The 25,782-nt window shown below is 34.7% G+C and overlaps 1 protein-coding gene across 1 annotated transcript in view; it reads right to left on the bottom strand.

Annotated features, from left to right (window-relative positions):
* Window positions 1-17,671, bottom strand: part of LOC135207381 (cyclin-dependent kinase-like 3) — a 31,455-nt gene extending 13,784 nt beyond the window's left edge. Inside the window, 3 exon segments of the mRNA XM_064239110.1 lie at window positions 1,032-1,210; window positions 3,011-3,205; window positions 17,504-17,671. Of these exon segments, the coding sequence (XP_064095180.1) occupies window positions 1,032-1,210; window positions 3,011-3,205; window positions 17,504-17,671 (542 nt within the window).
* Window positions 17,672-25,782: the final 8,111 nt, after the last annotated feature.

Here is a 25,782-nt window from a genome sequence, read left to right as displayed (position 1 = left end):
TTAATCTTTGGTGGAATTTTGTGGGATAAGAAATTAAATCATGAATGGAGCATCGAGTGGCTGTTGTCTGCAGATTATGCAGTTTTATCTGAGGATAGTTTGGCACAACTGCATAATCTAATGGAAGCTTCAAAATGCCTGTGATAGAAGAAATCTTTGAGTAAATATGAGACCAAATTAAAACAACCAGAGACGGACACAGACCAATGAAAGCTAGTATAAATGATTGCGGAAGTATGTGGTAGATTCATATAGGTATTTGGCATTAAATGATGGCAAGATGACAGACGAGGTGTACAGAATAAGTGCAGGTGAAGCCAGACGGTGGCAGGATGTGTGCAAAAGATTAAGAGTGCTTATGGGAGCCAAGGTACGAATGTGAGGTGTTTGATCCAAATCTCACTTTGAAAGTGAAGTACAAATATACTAGTGGGAAGTGCTTGCTTAGTAGATATGACATACTAATAATTGCAAAAACGAGGATGACATGGTTTAGAGGTGCATGGTCATGCGGTTAAAATAGAGGACGACTGTTTGTGTGGAAAGAGTGCATGTTTTGGAGGTGCTCAGAGGGATGAGGAGAAGAAGACCTGGCGAGTGCTCACACACGGAATGAAAGGGGTATTGAAATTGAAAGATCTTAATAACATCTGGAGGTGCAAGAAGTAGTCAAGAAGCACAGGGAGGGTACTGTCTGTAGAAAGCGTTGGTTAGTGGTCTGCTGATGAGCTACCTGTGTAGGCATATGAAAGGGCTATTTTGGTGAAAGTTTTCTGCTAAGGAAGTTGGTCCCCTATTCAACAGTTAAGTAAGAAAATAACAATTGCTCTGTGTGTATCCTCCCCTGTGACGAGAGAAGCAGCGAAATGGCTTGATATATATATTGTGTGTGTGTGTGTCTTTGTGATTAATTGTGCGTTACAATCTCAGGAGAAGATATATGGATTTTTTCAATTAAACTTATAAGAATTAAGCTTATAGGTCATGCATTAAAACAAAGATGCGCAAAATAAATGAACCCAATAACTAACCTTCCATATCTTGTGTCACCCACAAGAAGCTCAGGAGCTCTGTACCATCTTGTAGCAACGTAATCTGTGCAGGACTCGCCCGGTCCTGCTAGCAAACGGGCGAAGCCAAAATCGCATAGTTTGACAACACCCAACCTGCTCACTAACACATTTTCGGGTTTGATGTCTCTATGGATGATCTGTCGTTGGAAATAAAAAATGATCTCATGACTTATACCTAGAATTTCCCACTTCTACAAATAAATCTACAGCAATATCTGTACAATTATTTTCTAATACAAATTTCCCGTATTTCCTCATTAAACAGCTAGGCACTTTTAGGATGCCGGTTCCATGTAACCAATGGGACTATCATTGAATTTTTGCTTTTAACAATGCGACTTACAGTAATTTATCCTTTCTGCACTTTTAGCCAGTAACTACCTTAGTATTTACCTAGAAATAACTTTTTTTATGTAAGCAAATATAAATTTTTTAAAGTGTTCCTGGAGCAGTTATTTCCTTTTCAGTAAGATTTATTAAGATTGAATATTTACCTCATAAAAATCAAATCATGAAAGTAAAAAGAAACTAAAAACTGTTGAGATTTCCTTGACAAGAGCGGGGTCGTATTTCATCTTCATGAGGAAGAAAAGGTCATGTTTACCCGCTGACCTAGACGACTCATGTTAGTCGGCACCTTGTTTATCTTTCTGTCTGAAAACCAGACCACAGGTAAAACACTTCCTTTACATAAGATTGTAATACTAACCATCAGAGAGAGAGAGAGAGAGAGAGAGAGAGAGAAGCTGTGCATTAAGATGCCAGAAAGGCAGCTATGGATATCATTAAGAGGCCATGTAATATTTTTCCTCCGATATTCAACCTAGTACAGAGGTTTCCCGTTGTCTTTAAAGTGTTAGAGATGTTTCCGTAATTTCTGCCTGAAAACATGTTCCTAAGTTTAACAACAACACTTTCAAATGCCACAGTTAAATTAGCTTAGATATTCGACCTTTGGGAATGACATTTCCTTAACAGATAACCATTTACTGTTGGACAGTGGAGGCCTCATCAAAGGTCATGACTTTGTATTACTAAAATGTATTCAGCAAGCGAGAATTAATTTGAATTCCAAATCATCGCTTAGATTTTTCATAAATTTAATATTATTCTTTAGCAGCGACAGCAGAAATTACAAGACAGTATATTAACGTTTCGACTGATCAATTCCACTGGGTTTTAGTGTGAAGGTAGAATCTGAATGATAATAATAATAAAACCACCTTGAAATCTACTCAGTAGGTACTACTAGAGGATCAAGCCGACGATGTGCATCACAGATCCAAGAGGTGTGTTAGTGTCCCTAACGGCTTCCAAGTGCAAGGCCCTTAAGGTATGACTGAGAAAAATAAGGGATTATTGAGAAGTTATTTTGCATCTCAAATTTCACATTAACCAGTGGTTGCACGCATTTCTTTTAGGGAGATGAAGCTCTTTCATTAACAATATACCAACAGACTCTAAAGAATTGCATCAGTTGATCATATAAGGAAAGAATTAAAGGAACAAGCTGAGAAATTCGCCTATTTCGGATAGATGGTTTACCATTTACGCAACTTGTATCCCGTATGAAGTCAACGAATAAATATGATGAGATGACCTCCCTTTCAGAGAATTTGTTTATAACGACCTCCATACCTCGTCATTTACATAACCTGAGGTTTATATGGCCAGGTCTATTTGTTTGAACGGTTCACGTCTACGGTAACCGAACTGCCATTCTTTGAGAGCAGACGAGACCAGATTCGTATTTTCGAAAGGAAACATTAATAGCGTCACTTATCTGGAGGTTACGATGATTTCATCTTTTTTATCCTTGGAGGTAAATTCTGCAAACTTGCGCTTCTTGAACTGAGAAATCAGAGAGAGAGAGAGAGAGAGAGAGAGAGAGAGAGAGAGAGAGAGAGAGAGAGGAAAAAAACTGTATATAACTGTACCTGATTCTGGTGACAGAAGGCGATGCCCCTAAGAACTTGAAATATGTGAGCTCTGGCTTTGCTTTCCTCCAGGCCGGTCTCCGTGGATTCCAGTTCGTCCAAGATGGTGTGGTCGACGTATTCAAACACCAGATACAATCTGCGCTTGCGTCGGAAGAACTCGATCAGGTTCACAAGGTTTTCGTGGCGGAGTTTCTGAAAGATGGGAAATCAGTCATTCTGGAGATTCGATGGCTCGTGTCAATGGGAAGCAGGAATGCAACATAGAATTTAGGCCAAAGATCAAGCACTGGGACCTATGAGGTCATTCAGCGATGAAACGGAAATTGAGAGTAGGAAGATCTGAAAGCTGTAACAGGAGGAAAACCTCGCAGTTGCACTACGAAACAAGCGTTAGGAGAGGGTGGAGAGCAAGATGTAAAGAGAGAATATGAATGGAGGTGCAGTAAAAGGGGCTGCATCTAGGGGCCGAAAGGACGCGGAGAAGAACCCTTTATATAGTAATGCCTACGGTGCAACCCGTGAGATGCACTGACGGCACTAACCCCCTACGGGAAATGGGAAGCAGGCGCTATTTAGCGAACTTACTCTGTTGGAGCAGAATGACAACCGATTTTCTTAACTGTCATTTCTTTCTCCTTTTCTTTTTTACTGCTAATGTTATCCCAGGATTTCCTACCGTTACAAACTAACAGAGTTCATCTCGACTTGCTGACAAATCCTATCACGAAATAGGAGGCTGGGAGGCGAGGTAGTTCATTTCAATTGTAAGAAAAATAAACCGATTCAGTGGAATGCTTCAGCATACAACATAAAAACTGACGTTTAAATGACGAACTACAAATATATATATTTTTTTTCAGACGAATCCCTACAAAACTAATATTCAAATCATAATCACTAACGGCAAATTAATCAATCACTTTTCGAACACAGCCAAGTGGATTGGATTTCTAATAAACAGTATAAAGATAATAATCATAATGGGTAGGAAACCTTACAGAACTGCAGAGGCAATTTTAACCACTCGACAAAATGATTTGTCCGCATAAGTCTCCTCCTTAAAAAGATGACCACAATTAATGGAAGAATGTAATTTTCGGCATTTCTAAACCGCTGCTCAGATGGATAGCTAACCCAGGTGCACTCAAATTCAAATCGACAGACCCTGACAACGATTTTCCATTGTTAAGCTATTTCTAGTAATGAGAGCGGGAGAGAGAACGCTTCATGGCGGACTTTAATTTCTGGGGAATTTTCGCTTGTCCATAAGGTCCTAGTCCGATAGGACGAAAACTTAAGAGATTTTGTTTCGCCAATGTCATACTTATTTTTACAAGAGATTTTGTTTCGCCAATGTCATACTTATTTTCACTATCTCTCCTTAATTAAGTAAAGGGGAAAGAAATCCCCATTGCGAAAATACCCCGGATGAATATTAGTGATGACAGGAAGAGCAGACATCCTTCCTCAACCTTCGTCCCACAGAAAAAGGTTGTGTTAACATGGCAGATAAAGAAACCTAATTGTTCATGAAATCTATAAATTCGAAAAATGGAAATTGAACAAAACTTTTGATTTACTACTTAATATCATCATTTTTCTCCAAATCCTAAATATTTTTTGTTCTGTGGGTAAATACAGATAAACAGCAATCGTACATTTAGCCAATTTAAAAGTAGTAGATTCCTGTCGAATTAATAAGATAGTAAACATTAATTGTTTTAGATTAATATATAGATATCATCTCTCTGATATGTCTATGAAATCTCTGTCATAAGTCGTCAGATAGGAAGAGGCCAGGAATTTAGCATATCATATCTAATTAGTGTACTATCAAAACTATTTAAAAAAAAACTGTAATTTAAACATTAAGCAAATCATCTGGTGTTGAGCCTTGTCAATGACTTGCGCATTTCTTTACACTTGATACTCATAAAAAAGGGTATTGCTTTCCCACCCACTTGTTCTTTAAGCATGTCTCCAAATTCTTAAATGATATTTTTGTTCCACGTCATCCTACTCCTCACGTTCCTAAATTACCCTTCTATGCCAGCCTTCCTTTTATTCACAATGCAACTTTTTATAAGAACTCCACGCTTTAATATCCGGCCAGGCATCTCCCTGCGATGAAAACCAAAATTATACCCACAAACCCACTGAATATCGGTAGCCTTTCCAGCTTCAAGGACCGTTTGGATCCACTGATGACCTCATGTGTTATTTACAAATTTACTTGTCCTCGATGTAATCGAGGAACCTATATTCGATCGACAGTCATAGAGCTGTCAGCTATAGAACTGGCACTAAGCTTTCGAATTCCGAATTTTCCAACATAAGGGATCATACCGATAAATGTAGGTATTCTATTCAGAACAAGGACTTTGAGGTTTTGGGCAGAGCTTCCAATCACAAGGTTTTAGCAATTAATGAATCAATTGTTTATTAAAAAAACTGGTCCCCTCACTGAACACCCATGCCACGTCTACACCTCTTTACCTCTCGTGAACTGCTTACGTTTTTTGTTAGTCCTTCCTCTGTCTTCACGCTCAACGGTTGGTCCTTATTATATTTTTAACTGTGATCGTTCTATTGTACCTTACATTGTGTATTTTAATATTTTAGCTTAATTTTAGTGTTCTAATTAAGTATTGTTACTTTTTAGCTTAAAAATGAGGCCTGCTGGTTGGCTTCGAAACGTTGCAACTTAATAAATATGAGTTCCTTGACCTGTTGGTGTGCTTCCCCTGCCTTCATTGTATAGTTGGGTTTAGAGAAACCTCCGCCTATTGAATATATCATATATATATATATATATATATATATATATATATATATATATATATACATATATATATATACTATATATATATATATATATATATATATATATATATATATATATATATATATTGCTACAAGTCTTTCTGACACTTGTTCGATCTCTCTTTACTTCTTCCAAAGCATAAGCGAAATTCAAAAAACACGAGGTAAATTAAAAGAAATAGAGGATTTGACTCTTGTGAAATTATGTTTGGTGACCCATGAGATATTTTGACGTACCTTTTGTTCCTTAACAACGTCCAAAAACCAAAACATGAAAATGTCACTGAAATGTTGTGTCAATCTTGATTGATTAATATGTTGTGTCAATCTGATTGATTAAATATGATGTGTCAATAATTGATTGTTAAATGTTGTCAATCATGATTGATTATATGTTGTGTCAGTCTTGATTGATTAAAATTTGTGTTCAATCTTGGTTGATTAAAATGTTGTGTCAATCTTGATTGATTAATATGTTGTGTCCAATCTTGATTGATTATATGTTTTGTCAATATTGATTGATTAAAAAATGTTGTTGTCCATCAATCTTTTGGATTGATTAATAGTGTCTCTTGATTGAATTACTATGTTGTTGTCATCTTGATTGATTACTATGTTGTCAATCTTGATTGGATTACTAATGTTGTGTCAATCTTGATTGATTACTATGTTGTGTCAATCTTGATTGATTACGATGTTTGTGTTCAATTCTTGAATTGTTAATATGTTGTGTCAATCTTGATTGATTACTATGTTGTGTCAATCTTGATTGATTATATGTTGTGTCAATCAATTGTTACTATGTTGTGCAATCTTGATTGAACTATGTTGTGCCAGTCGAGATTATATGTTGTGTCAATCAATTGATTACTATGTGTGTCAATTCTTTGATTTGAATTAAATGTTGTGTCATTCTTGATTGATTTATTATGTTGTGTCAATTCTTGATTGATTAATATGTTTGTGTCAATCTTGATTGATTGTTAATAAGTGGACATATTCCGTTTTACATTCAATCTTTTTCTGGAAAGTAATTTTAGAGATCTTTTAGGCAGAGGTTTCCAACCTGTGGGGCGAGCGCTTCTGGGGGGCTCAAAGGGCTGCCAAGGGGGGGGGGGGCGCAAATGCTTGATGAAGGGGTAATTATCTCTGAATACTATTAATTATGATGGAATTCAGAATGTCAAAATACTGAGAAATTATTCAAGATTAAAATATGGAAAATTTAGTGTCAAGATATAAATATGAAATTAGTTGCTAAATATATAAATATTTCAAATTCTATATTAAGACATTAATTATTAAACAAAATTATAAAAGATAACGAAAGTAACGTTTTGCAAATATGAAAATTACAGTATTTAAGGAAGGGGGCGCAGAGAATGTGCCATTCAATGAAGGCAAGGGGGGGGGGGGGCAAGAATTAGAAAAGGTTGGAAACCACTGTTTTAGGGTATTTACTTTTTCATTTTCTTGTTTGTTTGTTTGTATGGTGTTTTTTTTTGTTTTTTTTACGTTGCATGGAACCAATGGTTATTCAGCAACGGTACCAACGGCTCTACGTGACTTCCGAACCACGTCGAGAGTGAACTTCTATCACCAGAAATACACATCTCTACTCTCCCCAATGGAATGGCCGAGAATAGAACTCGCGACCACCAAGGTGGGACGCTAACACCATACCAACCACCCGCATGAGCGCTCTTTTTTTTTATTTTTTTTTTTTTTATCTCTAGTGGTGGGCCAACCTTAGTCAGTTTTGCCGTTGCCAAAAGGCATTTTTAAGAGTAGCGCCAGTTCCCCGCAGAATTTTCCAAAGTGAAATCATACACGCCGACCTGCGAATGATATACATACATACACATACATACATACATACATACACACACACACACACACACACACAATATATATATATATATATATATATATATATTATATCTATATATATAATTTGTCATTGTACGAGGCAACAGCATGACCTCACCCTCTATTTTTTCCAGGCTCGTCCATGAGACGAGGAGGAGGAGGAGGAGACCCTGTTTTATGGTGGTGCACCTAGGAGAGGAAGAAGGAAGGGAGAAAGAGGAGGGAGGGAGAGAAAATAAAAGGGAGAAGAGTAGCAAAAAGCAGCTTCGGCAGCAAATGTTTATGAGTGGTCAGTAGGTGTGCAGGGGAGAGCGAAGCCGCGGGGTACATTCCCATGAACATCGCCAAGATCCTACGACGACATCACCACAAGAGACTCGATGATGCACACCAGCAAGCACGCACACCAACAAGTATGCACGCAAACGCACGCACAACCAAATACTACATGTCAAGATGATGGAAGGATAGGGAACAGCAAAGGGAAGGAAGCCCCCACTGTTGGTTTGGAATAAGAAAACGAGACATTAAAGACCTAAATACACAGTCACGTCTGTGGTTGAGGAATGACTTCTGACGCAGGGGAGCTGTTACTCACATAGTAGCAATACATGAAAGAGCCTCACATTCACAAAGAAATCATGCAAACGACAACTGAAATGATTAAAACGAGTTTATTGCATTCGCTCTCTCTCTTATGCTGCGCTTGTTTGTGTGTGTGTGTGTGTGAACATACTCTGCAGCCATATCACATAGATTCTTAAAAGGTCCAAATCACACTTTCTTTCCGTTTCTTTTATAAATGCCACCACATTCTCTCCTTTCGTATTCTTCCTGGTGAACAGAGTACTGAATCTTGTTTACAAACTGGAAGCGGAGCTACTTCTGGAGATTCCCCCTCTAAAGGGATTATAAGACTATGGTAAAAATATAAACAAAATTACAAAAATATATACAAATACTCACATATACATACTATACATACACACACAAAATATATATACATATATATATATAAAAATATATATATATATATATATATATATATATATATAATAATAATAATAATAATAATAATATTCTACTCTCATAGGGAATGCATGTCGAGTACATCTGTCCTTGCCAAGATTCAAACATTTACCTTTTGGGTTTAAACAGGGATGCCAGTTTTATGCCTTTAGGTATATATGAATATATATATATATATATAATATAAGTATATATTATATATATATATTATATATATATATATAATACAGAAATAGATGAGTCTGTAGTACAACAATCCTAAAACTACATAAAGACAGTGAGAAATTTCCGATTAAGAAAGGAGTTAGACAGGGAGACCCCATTTCTCCTAAATTATTCACAGCGTCCCTAGAAGAGGTTTTTCAGAATTTAGATTGGGAAAATACAGGAATTAGCATTAATGGGGAATACCTAAACAACTTAAGATTTGCAGATGAAATACTTCTATTAAGTGAATCAGGCGAGGAATTGCAAAAGATGATAGAAGATTTGAATAGAGAAGGCAGAAATGTAGGACTGAAAATGAATATGAGTAAAACTAAGATAATGTTCAGTGAAAATGCAAACACACAACAAATTAAAAAAGTTTTGGACGAGCCTTAGAGATTGTTAATGAATATTATATGTTATTTAGGACAGACAGTAAGTGCTTGCCCAGGACATGAGACCGAAATTAAAAGAAGGATAAGCAGGGATGGAGAGCTATTGGTAAACAAAATCAGAGTTATGAAAAGTAAAATGCAACTTCCTCTACAAAGAAAAGTATTTAATCAGATGGTCCTACCAGTATTAACTTATGCATCAGAAACTTGGAGCCTTACTAAATCCTTAGAACATAAGCTAGTTACAGCTTTGGAAAGAATAATGGTGGGAATAACACTTAGAGACAGAAAAAGAGCAACATGCATACGAGAGCAAACTAAAGTAGAGGATATTTAAACAACAAGTAAGAAAAAGAGAAGGATGTGGGCAAGAAATCTAATGAGAATGTCAGATAAAAATAATAGATGTCAAAAAGAATAACAGAATGGGTCCTAGAGACAGGGGAAGGAAGAGAAGACGATGATTGACGAGCTGAGAAAATTTGCGATTATAGAATGGCATAGAAAGACTATAAACAGACGGGATTGGAAGGAAGAACATGTCTGAGACCTTTATCCTGCAGTGGACTAGCAATGGCTGATGATGATGATGATGATATATGCAACTGTAATAGCCACAATGACCTCTTAACTTTTTTTAATTCTTTGCTCTTTTTGGAGGCATTGAGGCTATTATAGTTGCATATGTATCTGGTAAAAGTGACCAATAGATTGTATATATATATATATATATATGTTATATATATATAAGATATATAGATATATATATATAATATATATATATATATATACTATTATATATTAGATATATGATATAATATATATATATATATAGTAATATATATATATATATATATATATATATATATATAATATTACATTACATATATATATATTCATATATACCTACAGGGATAAAATTGTTATCTCTGTTTAAACCCAAAAGGTATATGTCTGAATCTTGGGGAAGGCAGATGACTAAGCATACATTACTTATGAGAGTAGGATATTTCGCAAGGACAAGTGAGTATGATATAAGGATATGATTTCCTATAATATAAGAAACAGGAGAGTGTGAATTAAGGACAAAAACTAACATGAACACACACACACACACACACACACACACACATATATATATATAATATATATATATATATATATATATATATATATATATATATATATATATATATATACTACACTCAGAGTTGTGAAAACATATTTTCTTTTTTTTTCCGAAAAAAGCATTTTTTGTGTTTTTTTCCCTCGTATCCAATTTCTCCATTTTTGAAGACCTTACTTATAGTTTCCATGGACATATAATGCTATTTAAAACTCACAACTTCCTTCTACATTAGAGGAATTAGAGGAATCATTGAAATAAGGATATAAATGCGCTATCTATTTTAATTTAATTTTTCTCCATTTGATACTGAACACGTTGTTGTACCATAAGACACTTATAAGGAACTGTTGCCAATCATCACAGTTTTCATACCTCTGAATCTGATACATGTATGACACAAGTTTCAGTTGACAAGTTTGTAACTTCACGCGTAAGTATGTCTTGTAGCATACTGTTCCATACATACTTTAAGGGACTGTTGCCAATCATACAGTTTTCATACCTCTCTTCCTATTCAAATGAACTGAAATTTAAATATTCCCACAACTCAAAAGTTATTTTCTGTCCGATCAAAACTGTGGTTTAGGTATAAAAAGTGAACCCTAAAAACTGGAGAAAAAATAAACTGAGGCTTAGGTATAAAAAGTGAACCCTAAAAACTGGAGAAAAAATAAACTGTGGCTTAGGTATTAAAAAGTGAACCCTAAAAATTGAAAAAAAAAAAAATAAACTGTGGCTTAGGTATAAAAAGTGAACCCTAAAAATTGAAAAAAAAATAAACTGTGGCTTAGGTATAAAATAAAAAGTGAACCCTAAAAATTGAAAAAAAAAAAAAAAAAAAAAAAAACTGTGGCTTAGGTATAAAAAGTGAACCTAAAAACTGGGGAAAAAAATAGAGTGAAAAACAGGAAAAAAAATAGAGTGAAAAACAGATAAAAAAAAAAAAAAAAAAGAGTGAAAAAACAGATGCTTGAAAGTTTTCCTAAACCTTCCTTGGAGTCTCCTGAACACAGTCGGAGCAGTGCCAGCAATGTCAAGGCTGGTATGTCCACCAGCATCGTCCAAAAGGGGTTTCAAATTCTCGTTTATTCTGAGTAAGGAACAGATGCCTGAAACTTTCACAAAAGCTTCCTTGGGACCTCCCATGAACTTGAGGATGACCACTGCCAGCAAATTTATCTCTGGCCTTCCACCATCCAACACCTCTCAAATCCATCAGAGGTTCAATTTCCGATACTCGGACTTCCTGTCATTTTATTTTAAAAAAACAAACTTTGCTGATTTACTGTATCAATATCCCAAATATAGAAGGGATACCAAAAGCCTCAAGTTCGTTACCCAGTCATTCAGGTTGGTAAACTCGCACTTCTCACAGGAACAGACGAGAATACAGATTTTGATATGAATGAGAAGCAGATGCACAAAACATTCGAGATAAATTCAACGCCTCGGACCCGTCTACCAAACTGTCTTCAGAATATAAAAAGATGGTTGCTTGTCCTTTTGGAGGTCGTTATCAAGCGTGAACAGTTTCAGTGTCATTTTAGCATAAATATAAAACTAACAAAGTATTGAATTACATTTTCTTTGAGGACATCATATTAATAGAGAAACCTCTGTGGTCATTGCATGTTCCTGCAAGCATTAGGTGTTGTTAGTCCCGAATTCCTGGGTAATGAACTAAAAAACATCAGGAAAATAGGCAGGGAGGAACTTGCGTTATTCAGTTCCTATTTTGGATCTGGATACCTGCTACGATGATGTCGTGGAATCATTTTATAATAAAAGTGACAGGAAGCCTGAATCACATCAGAGAATCTTTTGTCCGCCTTACTTCATCGACCTCAAGTATGTACATCAAATCAATGTTGAAATTTTTAATAAACATGATTGTAAGAAATTTTCCTCAAATGAATAACAATATTATTTATAAAATCCCAACTACGGACTGATTCACTTACCTGGGCCAAACAAAGAAAGACTTAAATGTCAGAATAAATCAATATAATCTCCAGTATGAACTGGCCGAGAGAATCATTGTTTGTTTGTTTGTTTTTTTTTTATTTTTATTTTTTTTTTTGCACCTCAGGAAAATTTCACTTAAGAACTGATATGCCACACAGTATAATAATTCATATGTACGTATATGTGTGTGTGTATATATATATACACATATATACATATATATATATATATATATAGATATATATATATATATATATATATATATATATATAATCTGTGGTAGGACATTTCTTTTCCGAAACAACAGTGTCTGGAGACCATAAATCTCTAATAATGCCACCCAGAACATACATGGTGTCAATAAACGCCAATGCCGATTTTTATAACCTTGCACAGCTCTGGGTCATAATCGTCACAAGGGGAGAGAGAGAGAGAGAGAGAGAGAGAGAGAGAGAGAGATTCATAAAGTACCTTCAAAAATGTTTCATTCATATCACTCAAAATTTAATCATTTGTGGCCAATTTTTATAAGAAATCCAACTTTGTTTCACTAAGCTAATTTGACCTCCTCTAGAACTATTCTGGGCGACTGTTTAGCTATTTTTCTGCCTAGATAATGCCTGCCATTTTGCTAGTGCGTACAAACACACGCACTTATAAATGATATAATAATATACATATGTATTACGGATATTATAACATGTATATAGAATTATATAGATGATAAAATATATATGTATACGGATATATATACCGTGTATATCTATTTATTTAATATAAATATATATGTATATACTCTATCTAGTCATTATATATATATATATATTAAATATATATATATATTTGCGTGTGTGTGCGCTCAGCGCTCACACGCGTTTGTATGCGTGCATGTGTCACATTGTGTTAAATTTAGTTTGGAAGCATGTTAACGTGCTACCATATCTTTTCGCTTACTCGGGGAGTAAGCCTACTAACTACTTTACTGTTGTTGTTGCTGCTGTTGGGAAGGGGGGGTGGGGATAGGAAAAGCCCTATGGAAAAGCCTAAAAAGATCTGAAAAAGGTGTTTTCGCATCAAGTTAAAGAGATAGGAATTTTAGGATAGGATATTTATGATTTTTTATTAGAATGAAAATGTAAAAAAATAAATAATGTGAATGTTAAAAAGTACAGAACAATTTATTTTAACTTTCGTTGGTGAAACAACGCGATATTTGACTGCAGATTTTAGCGCGTGGTCGAGTAAGCTGGAGGTCGGATGACACCTGGTTGCCAGTTAACGGGCAATTTCGTCTCTTATTATTATCCATAGAAATGGAACTCATCTGATAATAATAACTAAGGAAAATGTCTTAGCCAGCATTTAATGACGAGTTGTCATGATGTGGAAAAGTGCTTATTCACAGCCATTATGTCCACCCGAACAGTACGTGGAATGCAGTCACATTCCGTCATACCTTTCGTTCATTTTCGTTACCAGGTACAACTATTTTCCTTCCCTATTTGATCATATATGTCAAGGTAATGGAGGTAGCCCATTTATGAAAGGGTTATTAACATTCCTAACATAATTTCATCATTATTGTACGGTTAAAACATTGCATTTTATTTGTTTTGAACACTTCATCTTAGACAACATTGACATGTCGTATATTCTGCCAAATATTAAATAGGAACCGTCTGTTTCAAAAGGCTTGCTTATATAATTGCGTTTCTCTTTTTATGAGACCCGCAGCTATTCAGAATCTCGTTAAAACTGAGGGCTCTAAACCCCTCTCTTCTCATCTACTTGTTTCTATGACTGCTGTCGTAAGTTACATGTATGTAAATAAAAATGGGAGATATATATATATATATATATATATCTATATATATATATGATATATATATATATATATATATATATATATATATATATATATATATATATTATGATTATATACATATATCGAGCTACAATGTCCTTTAATATCTAATTCGCTCTACCTCGGAATTAATAAAATTCCCCTTCGGTTAAGCATATATGAAAATATATTAATTCCGAGGTAGAGCGAATTAGATATTAAAGGACATTGTAGCTCGATATGTATATGAATCACGGTAATGTGATATGACTTATATATATATATATAATATATATATATATATATATATATATATATATATATATATATATATATATGATAATTATGTTACATATATAATAATATAGTTATATATCTCTTTTACTAAAATCTCTGATTATATTATCAATTCAATGAAACTATGATCAATAGCTGTCTTGCGCCTCGCTTTATAAGATAAAGTAAAAAAAAATGAGAAAATACGTAATGTGGGGCCATATCTATTACAGTTCCACTCGACGTGCGCTACTCGGTGAAAAGATCAGAAACTCAGTCTTTTCCTGACATCTAATGTTGGAAAGCTAATGTAAGGATTCTCTACTTGGAGCGGTAGATTGCAAAGTACAAGAAAACCATATCTATATATTTCACATGGAAGTGTGAAATATTCAAATTTCATTTTAATTGGTGATCACCTTGAAACAGATATAAATGCGGTAACTGAGCATTTTATAAATCAAACGTGACAAGACGGGCCACCCTTGACACGCCAATGGTCGTAACTTCCGCCCGATGTTTCCATGAGGACTTTGAAATTAGGGGGTCGTTCACCATTAGACAGATATCAAACGATTACGCTGCACAGCTCCCGGAATTATGCCTTCGTTTCGCCATTTGGATCTGGGTTGCACGAATCGGTCATTGCACGCGCGCGCGAGCGCATATACTGATGAATACATACACACACACACACACACACACACACACATATATATATATATATATATATATATATATATATATATATATATATATATATATGTCGAGGTACCACTGTGTGTGTATATATATATATATATGATATATATATATATATTATATATAATATATATATATATATATATATATATATATATACACAGTGGTACCTCGACATATGAAATTAATCTGTTCCGAGGAGGCCTTCGCATCATGAGTTTTTCGTATCTTGAACCGCATTTTACATGTAAAATGCCTAATCCGTTCCAAGCCCTACAAAAACACCCCAGTAAATTATATTTCCAGGCTTACAACACATGTTCTAGGGTTACCAAGCCGATCCACGGAAGAAATGTGACTCCAAAAAGGCAAAATACTGTACATACTTGAGTAATATTCAACTGCATGTAATGTTCAACCCAATTTTACTGCATATATTAGGACTTTAGCATATGTCCCTTAGCAATAAGCCTAGCCTATGTTAGCAGTTGCTACTGTAGCCTAGTCTATGATTCTGACATCGAAACCAAAGAAGCTAAAAACTTAGAATATGCCAATAAAATGTATAATAATCAGTATGTGACTCATTTCAAATAATTATTAATTAATCATTAACTATAATACACAAATAAACAAAAAAACCTTCCCACCTTTTGTTTACATTCAGCACTTACGAGTACCGAACAATCGCCAAGCAAACACTTTTCCTAGCCCACAGTAAGCCATAAATTTTCATTATCTCTCTTCAACTATCAAGCAAACACTTTTCCTAGCCCACAGTAAGCCATAAATTTTCATTATCTCTCTTCAACCACTGAAACTACCAAACAGTATAATAACCATTCATTTCTATTCTTTATTCTATCTTTACCTAATGGAGATACCGAGTTGTTGTCAGCTATAATGAAACATACGTAATATTACAACAGAAGAAGAATTCTAGAAAATATGTATTTGTGGGCTTCGATGATAGCAGTCTGATTTATTTCATATTTTATGATATCTAATTCACAATTTTTTTATTAAATGTATTGCATGTACTCATTTCAAATAATTATTAAGTAACCATTAACTATAATAAACAATGAAACAAAAATAAAAACTTCCAAACTTCTGTTTATGTTCAGCACTTACGAGTACCGAACGATCGCCAAGCAATCACTTTTCCTAGCACACAGTAAACAATAAATTTTCAATATCTCTCTTCAACTACTGAAACTACCAAACAGTATAATAACCATTCATTTCTATTCTTTATTCTATCTTTACCTAATGTTTTTTTTTTATTAAATGTATTGCATGAATAAGTTTTTCAATTTACAGCATCCTTTTACCAATAGAATACATAGAGCACAAGGGGTAGATGCTGACTAATAGGAGAGCAGGACCTTACAGGGTGACTAGTATCAGGAACCAATGGGAGAACGGGAGGATGGTGGTGAGTTTACTCAGTTGGTGGCGCACGAGTTTCAAAATTATTCTCGGTGGTCCGGGCGAATCGCGGGACTTCACAGCAACAACCTTTTGTAACTTGAACTATTTTCGTATGTAGAGCCAAGAAAATCTTCGTATTTGCTTTCGTATCTCGAGTTTTTCGTAAGTTGAGCCTTTCATATGTCGAGGTACCACTGTATATATATATATATATATATATATATATATATATATATATATATATATATATATATATATATATATATATATATATATATATATATATTATATATATATATATATATATATATATATATAGATATATATATATACTATAAATATATATATATCTATATATATATATATATATATAGATATATATATAGATATATATATAGATATATATATATATATATATATATATATATATATATATATATATATATATATATATATACACGCGATGCATTAAGCTACAAATGTCCTTTAATATCCAATTCACTCTACCTCGGAATTATATTTTCATTTATGTTAACCGAAGGGGAATTTTTTAGTTGATAATAATTTTGTCCTCTCGTGGATTCGAACCAGCGCAAAGAAGAGAAATCAGGACTTCAGTGACGTCTTTATCAATTCGGCCAACAAGTATGGCTGCAAACAACCTTCACTCCTCTGAGTGTTCGTTTTAGTATCATCATGCTAATCACTACTACTGTTTCTTTTACTGCAGCTACTCTTATTGGTTGACCAAAATCAGAGCATTTGGCATTGAGAAAGTTATGTGCTTCTATTTCTGATAACTGAAATCATTGGTTTACCTTGAGCATGCGCACTTCCCTGAGGGCGATTTTCTTGACAGTGTGGTCGTCTTCACTCTCGAGGAACTTCTTGATAGCACGGTCTGCCCAGTCTCCTTATGGTCGGCAACGGAGAACGATGCCGTACGAACCCTCCCCGACAATACCCAGGCTCTCGTATCTCTCCATTCTGCAAAACAAAAGGCGGAAGGCTCGGTTACGTCTGGTGGTAATTCGTCTTGCTTTTAGACTATCCTACTGAACACAACAATGCAAGCGGAAGTATTCTTATATGCTGCTTCCTCTCCTGATACTCACCCTCATAGAAACTTCAGTTTATTCACAAATAACTGTATAACGTAAAAAAAAAAAATCATCTCTTGATTTGTGTACCTATGCATCTACCCACACACACTTCCACAGTCATTTATTATGATCTATATATATATATATATATATATCATATATATATATATATATATATATATATAATATATATATAAATATATATATATATGTATATGTGTGTGCGTGTGTGTGTGTGTGTGTGTGTGTGTATGACTGGTAAAACTGTTGTTACAAAGAATTCCATCTAATGAAAGGAGTACCTAAAAATGCCAAAATATAGAAAGTAAGTATCATATTTCAGAGACTGCTGTCTCTCTCTCAGGTAGGTAGTGAATGAGAAGCTGCAGTTTTAAAAGGTGGTATCTATACTAAGAGATCCATCACAGGTAGCCATTTTAACTGATCACCCAAGCTGATAATTTTCTCTTTAATCTTCTTTAGCGATTGTTGAATGAATACTTTATCTATGATATCTGAATCCCAGGTGCCCTTTGAGATGTTCATTACCTGTCTTTGTTTAATCAATGCTGACTCTAATCAATGTTGACTCTATCATCTGGCTTTTGTACCGACATTTACAGCTATAAATTATATGTGACAAATTCCAGTTTATCCTATGGTCAAAAATAGCTGAGCTCTGTTGTCCATACCAAACTGACCGTTTATATTGTATTAATCTCTGGGGAAGTGATTTCCCTGTAAAACTGATGTAAGATTGGTCATAGTCCAAAGACACAGGAGTAATCAAAATCCCACGCCTGAATTGTGACCAATCTTCATCATTGTTCAATTCCACAGACAACTACGGACATCATATATATATCCATGACAAGTACTTAATGCTCTTTCTCCATTTACCACATCCGACACATTTGCCACCTCTCCAAACTTACACTATTTTCACCATCTTGTCTTCTCTGTCTCTTGGAATCGATACCTTTGACAAAGTTCGAAGTATATTATTTTGTTAGGCAATTACCAAAAACTGTGATCACTTTCGATATTAGATTCCTTCTCAATGGAATTCCTCCCTGACTGTAAAAGAAGGCAGTACGTGCTATCTGTCACCAGTGTCAAACTTACCCCATCGCAACGACTTTATCACCATTATCATTACCTAAAATTCTAATTTTGGATCACATTTTATATGATGTGATTGGTCCCACTTGTGGCAGCCGCTTGAATAACACTTATTTTTTCATTTGCATCCGGGATTGACTGTAGATAACAGTTTCTGTTAGTGCACCATTCACACAACCCTCCTCACTTCAAACTTTCAGATCAATATTTGGTTTAGAAACTTACCTGTCAATTACCAAGAATCTCTTTATCGGAAAAAATCTTCTCTATATTAGGAGCATTCATCTTCTGCAGCAATTTCCAATAAATCATCATTTTTTTCTGAGATTAATTCTCGAGTAAGCTTCCAATGGTTCGATTTTCTCCGAAAGATAGTTAATTTTTAAGCTTCCGTCCTGTGTCACGAACTATCTCTTCCTGGAAGCTTTCAATCTCAGCAATTCTAGCATCCCTCAACATAATTACTATATTCTGCGTTTATTCATATTCATTTATATTTAAATGGGCATCTTCTCAACATTTAGGACAGAGCCACATTAATTTCTTGATGGTATCACCGTTGATGATACAATAAGGGAGTAACAGTTTCTCACGATACTACTCATCCTATTCACATCCTATTCAACCTTTAACTTTTCTTCAATTAGATTCACAAGTGGCACAAACTGACGTCCCATTTTCGCTACCCATAACATACTTTCCTTGACACATTCTAACGATGATTTTTTGTGAACAACATAACCGGGTTCACAAAACGGGGTTAGTCGTACCTTCAAACTTATTGCAAATTTCTTGGAATATTTTTATACGTGCTCTTCTTAGTAATCTATGATCACCTAACATAAGAGCATCGTTCGACCATAGTTCCTATACATATCAGTAAATTTCATTTTGAATCAGAATGAAAAGAATAGAACATCTTTCTGTCAGCATACTGAATCAGAAATAATAAACTAGGACTAGAACATCCTTAATGCATTCCAAATACATCCGTTCTATCTTTTCCGTAACAAAGATTCGCAATGGCGACAGATATTGTCCCTTTAATAGATTTCATTATTACGAGAAATTTGAGTTATGATCACATTTAAAATACAGGGTGGGCCAAAAGTAGCCTCACAGTTACTTCATGAACTGTTTCTCATTCAAAGTACTCTTCAATAGAAAATTAATACTGTGCCATTAATACATGCTACTTATTTTTATCCTTTTCATGTCACTCATTCTTAAATATGCCACTTATTCATGTCTGAAAAATTTTATGCGTTTAATAAATTATTTTTTATTCTGTTTTAAATGTAAGGCTACTTTTGGCCCACCCTGTATATAATTCCACTCCACGTCCAGAGATATTATTTGGTTGAAATAACCAAAAGCCTGTTATGACGATCTTGCCATCTAATACATTCTATGACAAAAACGTTATTTCTCACTAATACAACTTTACAGTGAACCCTTTAAAAATATTGAAATAGAGATTTTAATAACACTAAAACATATTTTACGTATAAAAGGTTCTTTTTATTTTTACACTTGATATGGATACATACTGGCCTTTTGAGTGAGAAGACACGAGTTAAGCAACATCCGAATAAACAGATTCTTTGTAACATCACACGTCAACGTAATAATGTCGTCATTCATAACTGTTCTACAAACGAAACGGCAAAGTCACTCCTGATATAAGCATTGCATTGACATGCAAACATTTCTTAAGAAAGACTAAAGAACTTAGTACTTCAGCATTTGGAACTGCTGGGGAGTTCAGCATCTACTGCTCTCAATGAAACCTTTCTCAACCGAACGTTGATTTGTGGCAGTTTTGGTTATCTCATGAGACACATGAAGTCGCCTTACACCAAGTAGTGACGATTACAACCAACAATTATAACTATACTCTCTCACTAGAATGTGCCGTAACACCTTATCATTTAATAGTATTCAGATGATGACCACCCTTCAGCTGTAGAGACAAGTCTTTTAAGGAATATTTTTCATAATCCCAAAATAATCACATCTGCGAAAAAAAGCAACACAAAGTAAATCAGTGTGGGACTGTGACGGTACCAAGATTCCATAGTGAAGAAAGCCGATTCAGACTTTCGAATGTCATACAACTAACAAATGGCCGCTGTTGAGGATCGAAGTCCCTGAAATTTTCATTTCAAACAAGCAAAAGATCCCAGTATGCCACTTTCGATTTTCAAGGTGTTCTGGCTCACTTCAGCAAATAACCTTTTCGGTGACATTAACATAGAAAGGCCATGGTCTACATTTTTGGTTCATCTCGCCTCTCTTCCGTCAACAGCCCCTAAAAGTGGTCGGACGAAAGTAATTGTGTCGTAAGTTCTTCAAACATAATGTAACTATGAGAGAAGTTGACTTACTGTTGGTGGTAAAGGAGGTCGTATCTGATCATAAGTCACAGAGCGATCTTTCTAACAATGTACAACAAACAACTTATTATTACTTGTAATAATCTCTGGGCAAACAGCCTCCCAGTTGTTCTAGATAACGTGGAAAGTATTGCTTCTGTTCCTGAGAGAAGAAAACAAGGCAGGGGATGTAATTAACATCCAAAATGGGACGTTTGTTGCTGCCAAATCATTATGAAGAGGATGTAATTATACAGGCAAAAGCAATGTAGAGTCTTGACTTCCCCGAATTTGTGTCAACTTTGATGAAACACTGTATTTTATTAAGCCAATTTTAGGTCGTATCTTTCAGGAAAATGGTAATTTATTAAGTCAATTATAAGCATATGTTTATATTTCGTCATTTTAAACATGAATAGGATATCATCAATGAATCATAAACATTTTCATAAATTATAGGCAATATAAATGCACGGCATACTGTTACTGATAGGCCAGTTTCTTTGACTTTGACATTTCATGTAATAGTCTGACGCTGTTTAGCCTGACTCTCTCTCTCTCTCTCTCTCTCTCTCTCTCTCTCTCTCATGTAATAGTCTGACGCTGTTTAGCCTGACTCTCTCTCTCTCTCTCTCTCTCTCAGATAGAAAAAATAGGAATCAAGGGGGAACCGCAATATATGGGAAAGACAAAAAACAAGGAAAAATATATGAGAAATATAGTAACTCAGAATGTGAACTAATAGCGGTAGAATTTGAATCAGAAAAATTGATGAACATAGTAATATATAGACCTCCTAATACTAAAGAGTTTGACTTAATAATTGAAAAATTGGATGATATATGTAGAAATCACAAGGACTGGACTATTCTCCTATCTGGTGACTTCAACTTTCCTTTCGTAGAATGGAAAGAACGAATAGGAGATTGTGGTTGTACTTATACATATAAAAAAGAGAGTAATAGTAGTGCAGAAGATAAGAGCAATTTGAAAAGATATTAGATATGCTACTAGAATACAACATTCAACAAATAAATCACCTGCCAACAAGAAAGGAAAATACTTTAGACCTAGTATTTGTGAACGAGATGAATTATGTTAAAGAAATAATAGTTTATAATGCGAGTATTTCAGACCATAATGTCATAGAATTAACAGTTCATTCCAAAGCAAGTGAAAATAGAGATAAGCAAGAAATGAAAAAGTGGGAAGGATATGGGAAATACAACTTCTACAGTAAAAATATAATGGTCAAGAAATTAATGAAGAATTAAACAAAGATTGGGATAACATTTTTCGTAAGTGATGACATAAGGGTAAATACGGAGATATTATATATTGGAGAAAATAGTGGAAAAATATATACCGAAGAAGAAAAGTAAACATCATTCATGCATACCAAGAGACAGAAGGATCTTGTTCCAGAAAATCAGAAAGTGGAAAAAAGGTCTTGCAAAAGAAAAAAATGCATGGAAAGGTATAGAACTAAAAAGTAAGATAGAAAATGCAGAACAAAAGATTATACAATCAAAAGAAAATGAAAAACGGGACTTGGAAGAAAAAACCCTATTAAATATCAAGCAAAACCCCAAACTATTATACTCATATGCGAAGAAGATGAATAAAAGAAGAATAGAAATAGGCCCTCTGAGAATTGAAGGGAGATTAACGAATGAAAAAAAGGAAATTTGCAACATACTGGCAGAAACGATATAAGAGAGAATTCACCCCTAGAATAGATAATGAAGATAATGATATAGAAGTAAGGGAAGAAAAATAGTGAATATTTAGCTGACATAGAAATTAATGAAGCTGATATTGTGCAGGCAATTAATGAAATTAAAAATGGAGCTGCTGCAGGGCCGGATGGAGTCCCTGCTATTTTGTTAAAGAAAGTTCATTCTATCGCAAAGCCACTTGCAATATTATTAAGACAAAGTGTAGATACAGGCAAGATTTATGATGAGCACAAATTAGCATATATCACCCCTACTTTCAAAAGTGGATCAGTACTAGAGGCAAGTAATTATAGGCCCTGTACGTGAGTCTACATCACATATTATGAAAGTGTATGAAAGGGTAATGAAGAAAAACAAAAATATTATGAAACATTTAATAAAAAATAATTTGTTTAATATAGGACAACACGGTTTCGTACCCGGAAAAAGTACACAAACCCAACTGTTAGTCCACCGTGAGAACATATTCAAAAATATGAAAAGCGGAAATGAAACAGATGTGGTTTATCTAGACTTTGCAAAAGCTTTTGACAAAGTAGACCATAATATATTAGCAAAGAAAATTAGAAAACACAATATCGTAGATAAAGTAGGAAGATGGTTAAAAGAATTTTTACACAACAGAAAACAGATAGTTATTGCAAACGATGAGAAATCGGATGAAACCTAGGTAATATCCGGTGTGCCACAAGGTACTGGTGCCTAGCTGCAATATTGTTTGTTATTATGATTGAAGACATAGACAGTAATGTTAAGGATTCGGTAGTGAGTAGTTTCGCTGATGACACAAGAATAAGTAGAGAAATTACTTGTGATGAAGATAGGAACGCTCTACAAAGAGACCTTAACAAAGTATATGATTGGGCAGAGGTAAATAGGATGGTATTTAACTCTGATAAATTTGAATCAACAAATTATGGAGACAGAGAAGGAAAGCTATATGCATACATGGGGACCTAATAATGAGACAAATCACAAATAAGGAAGCAGTTAAAGACCTTGGTGTGATGATGAATAGGAACATGTTATGCCATGATCAAATAGCAATTCTGTTGGCAAAATGTAAAGCAAAAATGGGAATGTTGTTACGGCACTTCAAAACAAGAAAAGCTGAACACATGATTATGCTTTATAAAACATATGTTCGTAGTCCACTTGAATATTGCAATATGATATGGTACCCACACTATCAAAAGGATATTGTCACAAATAGAGAGTGTACAAAGGTCCTTTACAGCTAGAATAGAAGAAGTTAAGGACCTAGACTACTGGGAAAGACTACAATCCTTAAAATTATATAGTCTAGAAAGGAGAAGAGAACGCTACATGATAATTCAGGCATGGAAACAGATAGAGGAGGAATAACAGAAAAATATCATGGAACTAAAAATATCAGAAAGAGCAAGCAGAGGTAGATTAATAGTGCCCAAAACTATACCAGGAAAAATAAGGAAAGCACACAGGACATTAATCCACTACGCACCAGCATCGATAATGCAGCGTCTATTCAATGCGTTGCCAGCTCATCTGAGGAATATATCAGGAGTGAGCGTAGATGTGTTTAAGAATAAGCTCGACAAATATCTAAACTGCATCCCAGACCATCCAAGATTGGAAGATGCAAAATATACCGGAAGATGTACTAGCAACTCTCTGGTAGACATTAGAGGCGCCTCACACTGAGGGACCTGGGGCAACCCGAACGAACTGTAAGGTCTGTAAGGTAAGGTAAGGTCTCTCTCTCTCTCTCTCTCGTCGTGTGTTGTGGATCGACAGGAGATTTTCTCCAATAAGTAATCTGAAACCTTTTGTAAGAACCAGTGACCTTCTCGGATGAGGTTATATAATAGAACTCCTGATAGTAACACGCAAAAATAATGGTTTCCGCTGACTTATCAGACATAAGGTATTAAGAGGAAAGAGCAATTCAAGGCAAAGCAGACAAACGCGATCTTAAGGGAAATAACTTTGAATTTCATTCCTTCAATTGGATTGTATTCAAATATGATAATCTTTATCGACTGGTTTCCGATCATAAACCTTAACTTCAATGTATTACCATATCGCTTTATAGCAACAAATCGTTAGACACCTACGAAAACTGCACATTGGTTTAAACTTTATTTTATTCATCTTCCGATAAAATAAATGTCTATTTTTGCAAGTATAATTATCCTTGAATTTAATATCCTAAGACCAGGATATCTTAGAAGAAGTTGATAAAACTTTTGCACAAGAAAACAGAAAAGTTGATCCAATTTTTACACAAGAAAAATGAAACTGGTACAGCGATGAAAAAGTGGAGGCAGTTGAATTCGAAGTTGCAGGGCAAAAGATCTCAGTCTGGCCTGACTGAGAATAATCAATAAGGGCCATTTTCGAACTGAGGATCCTTCCCTTATCTCCTCCTATGCAAGGCCTCGTCGATGTTTCCCTAGAGAACTTTTAAAGGACCTGGATTTCTTCTTACTGGCAAGCCACATATCAAGTGCGGTGGAAAGATCACCACCTCTGGCTACCCTGTTGGCTCACAATCTTCTGTGACGACTGAGAGCAATACGACGTCGAAGGATCGTCGTCAGTTTCTGCACCACGATACATTGTTTTACCCAGATACTGCTTGGTCATATTGATGCAAGACACCGTCTGTCTATCTAGAATCTTTTCATTTCTCTGTAACCCTACGATTTAAAAACTATCGCATCAGAAAGGGAACTTGGTTGCACAAGGAACTTTATGACAGGATGAAAAGGTATCA

The sequence above is a fragment of the Macrobrachium nipponense genome, chromosome 32 (genome assembly GCF_015104395.2).
Source record: "Macrobrachium nipponense isolate FS-2020 chromosome 32, ASM1510439v2, whole genome shotgun sequence".
In the NCBI taxonomy this organism is placed as follows: domain Eukaryota; kingdom Metazoa; phylum Arthropoda; class Malacostraca; order Decapoda; family Palaemonidae; genus Macrobrachium; species Macrobrachium nipponense.
Note: the sequence above shows the minus strand (reverse complement) of the source record. Positions and strands in the feature narration are given on the sequence as shown.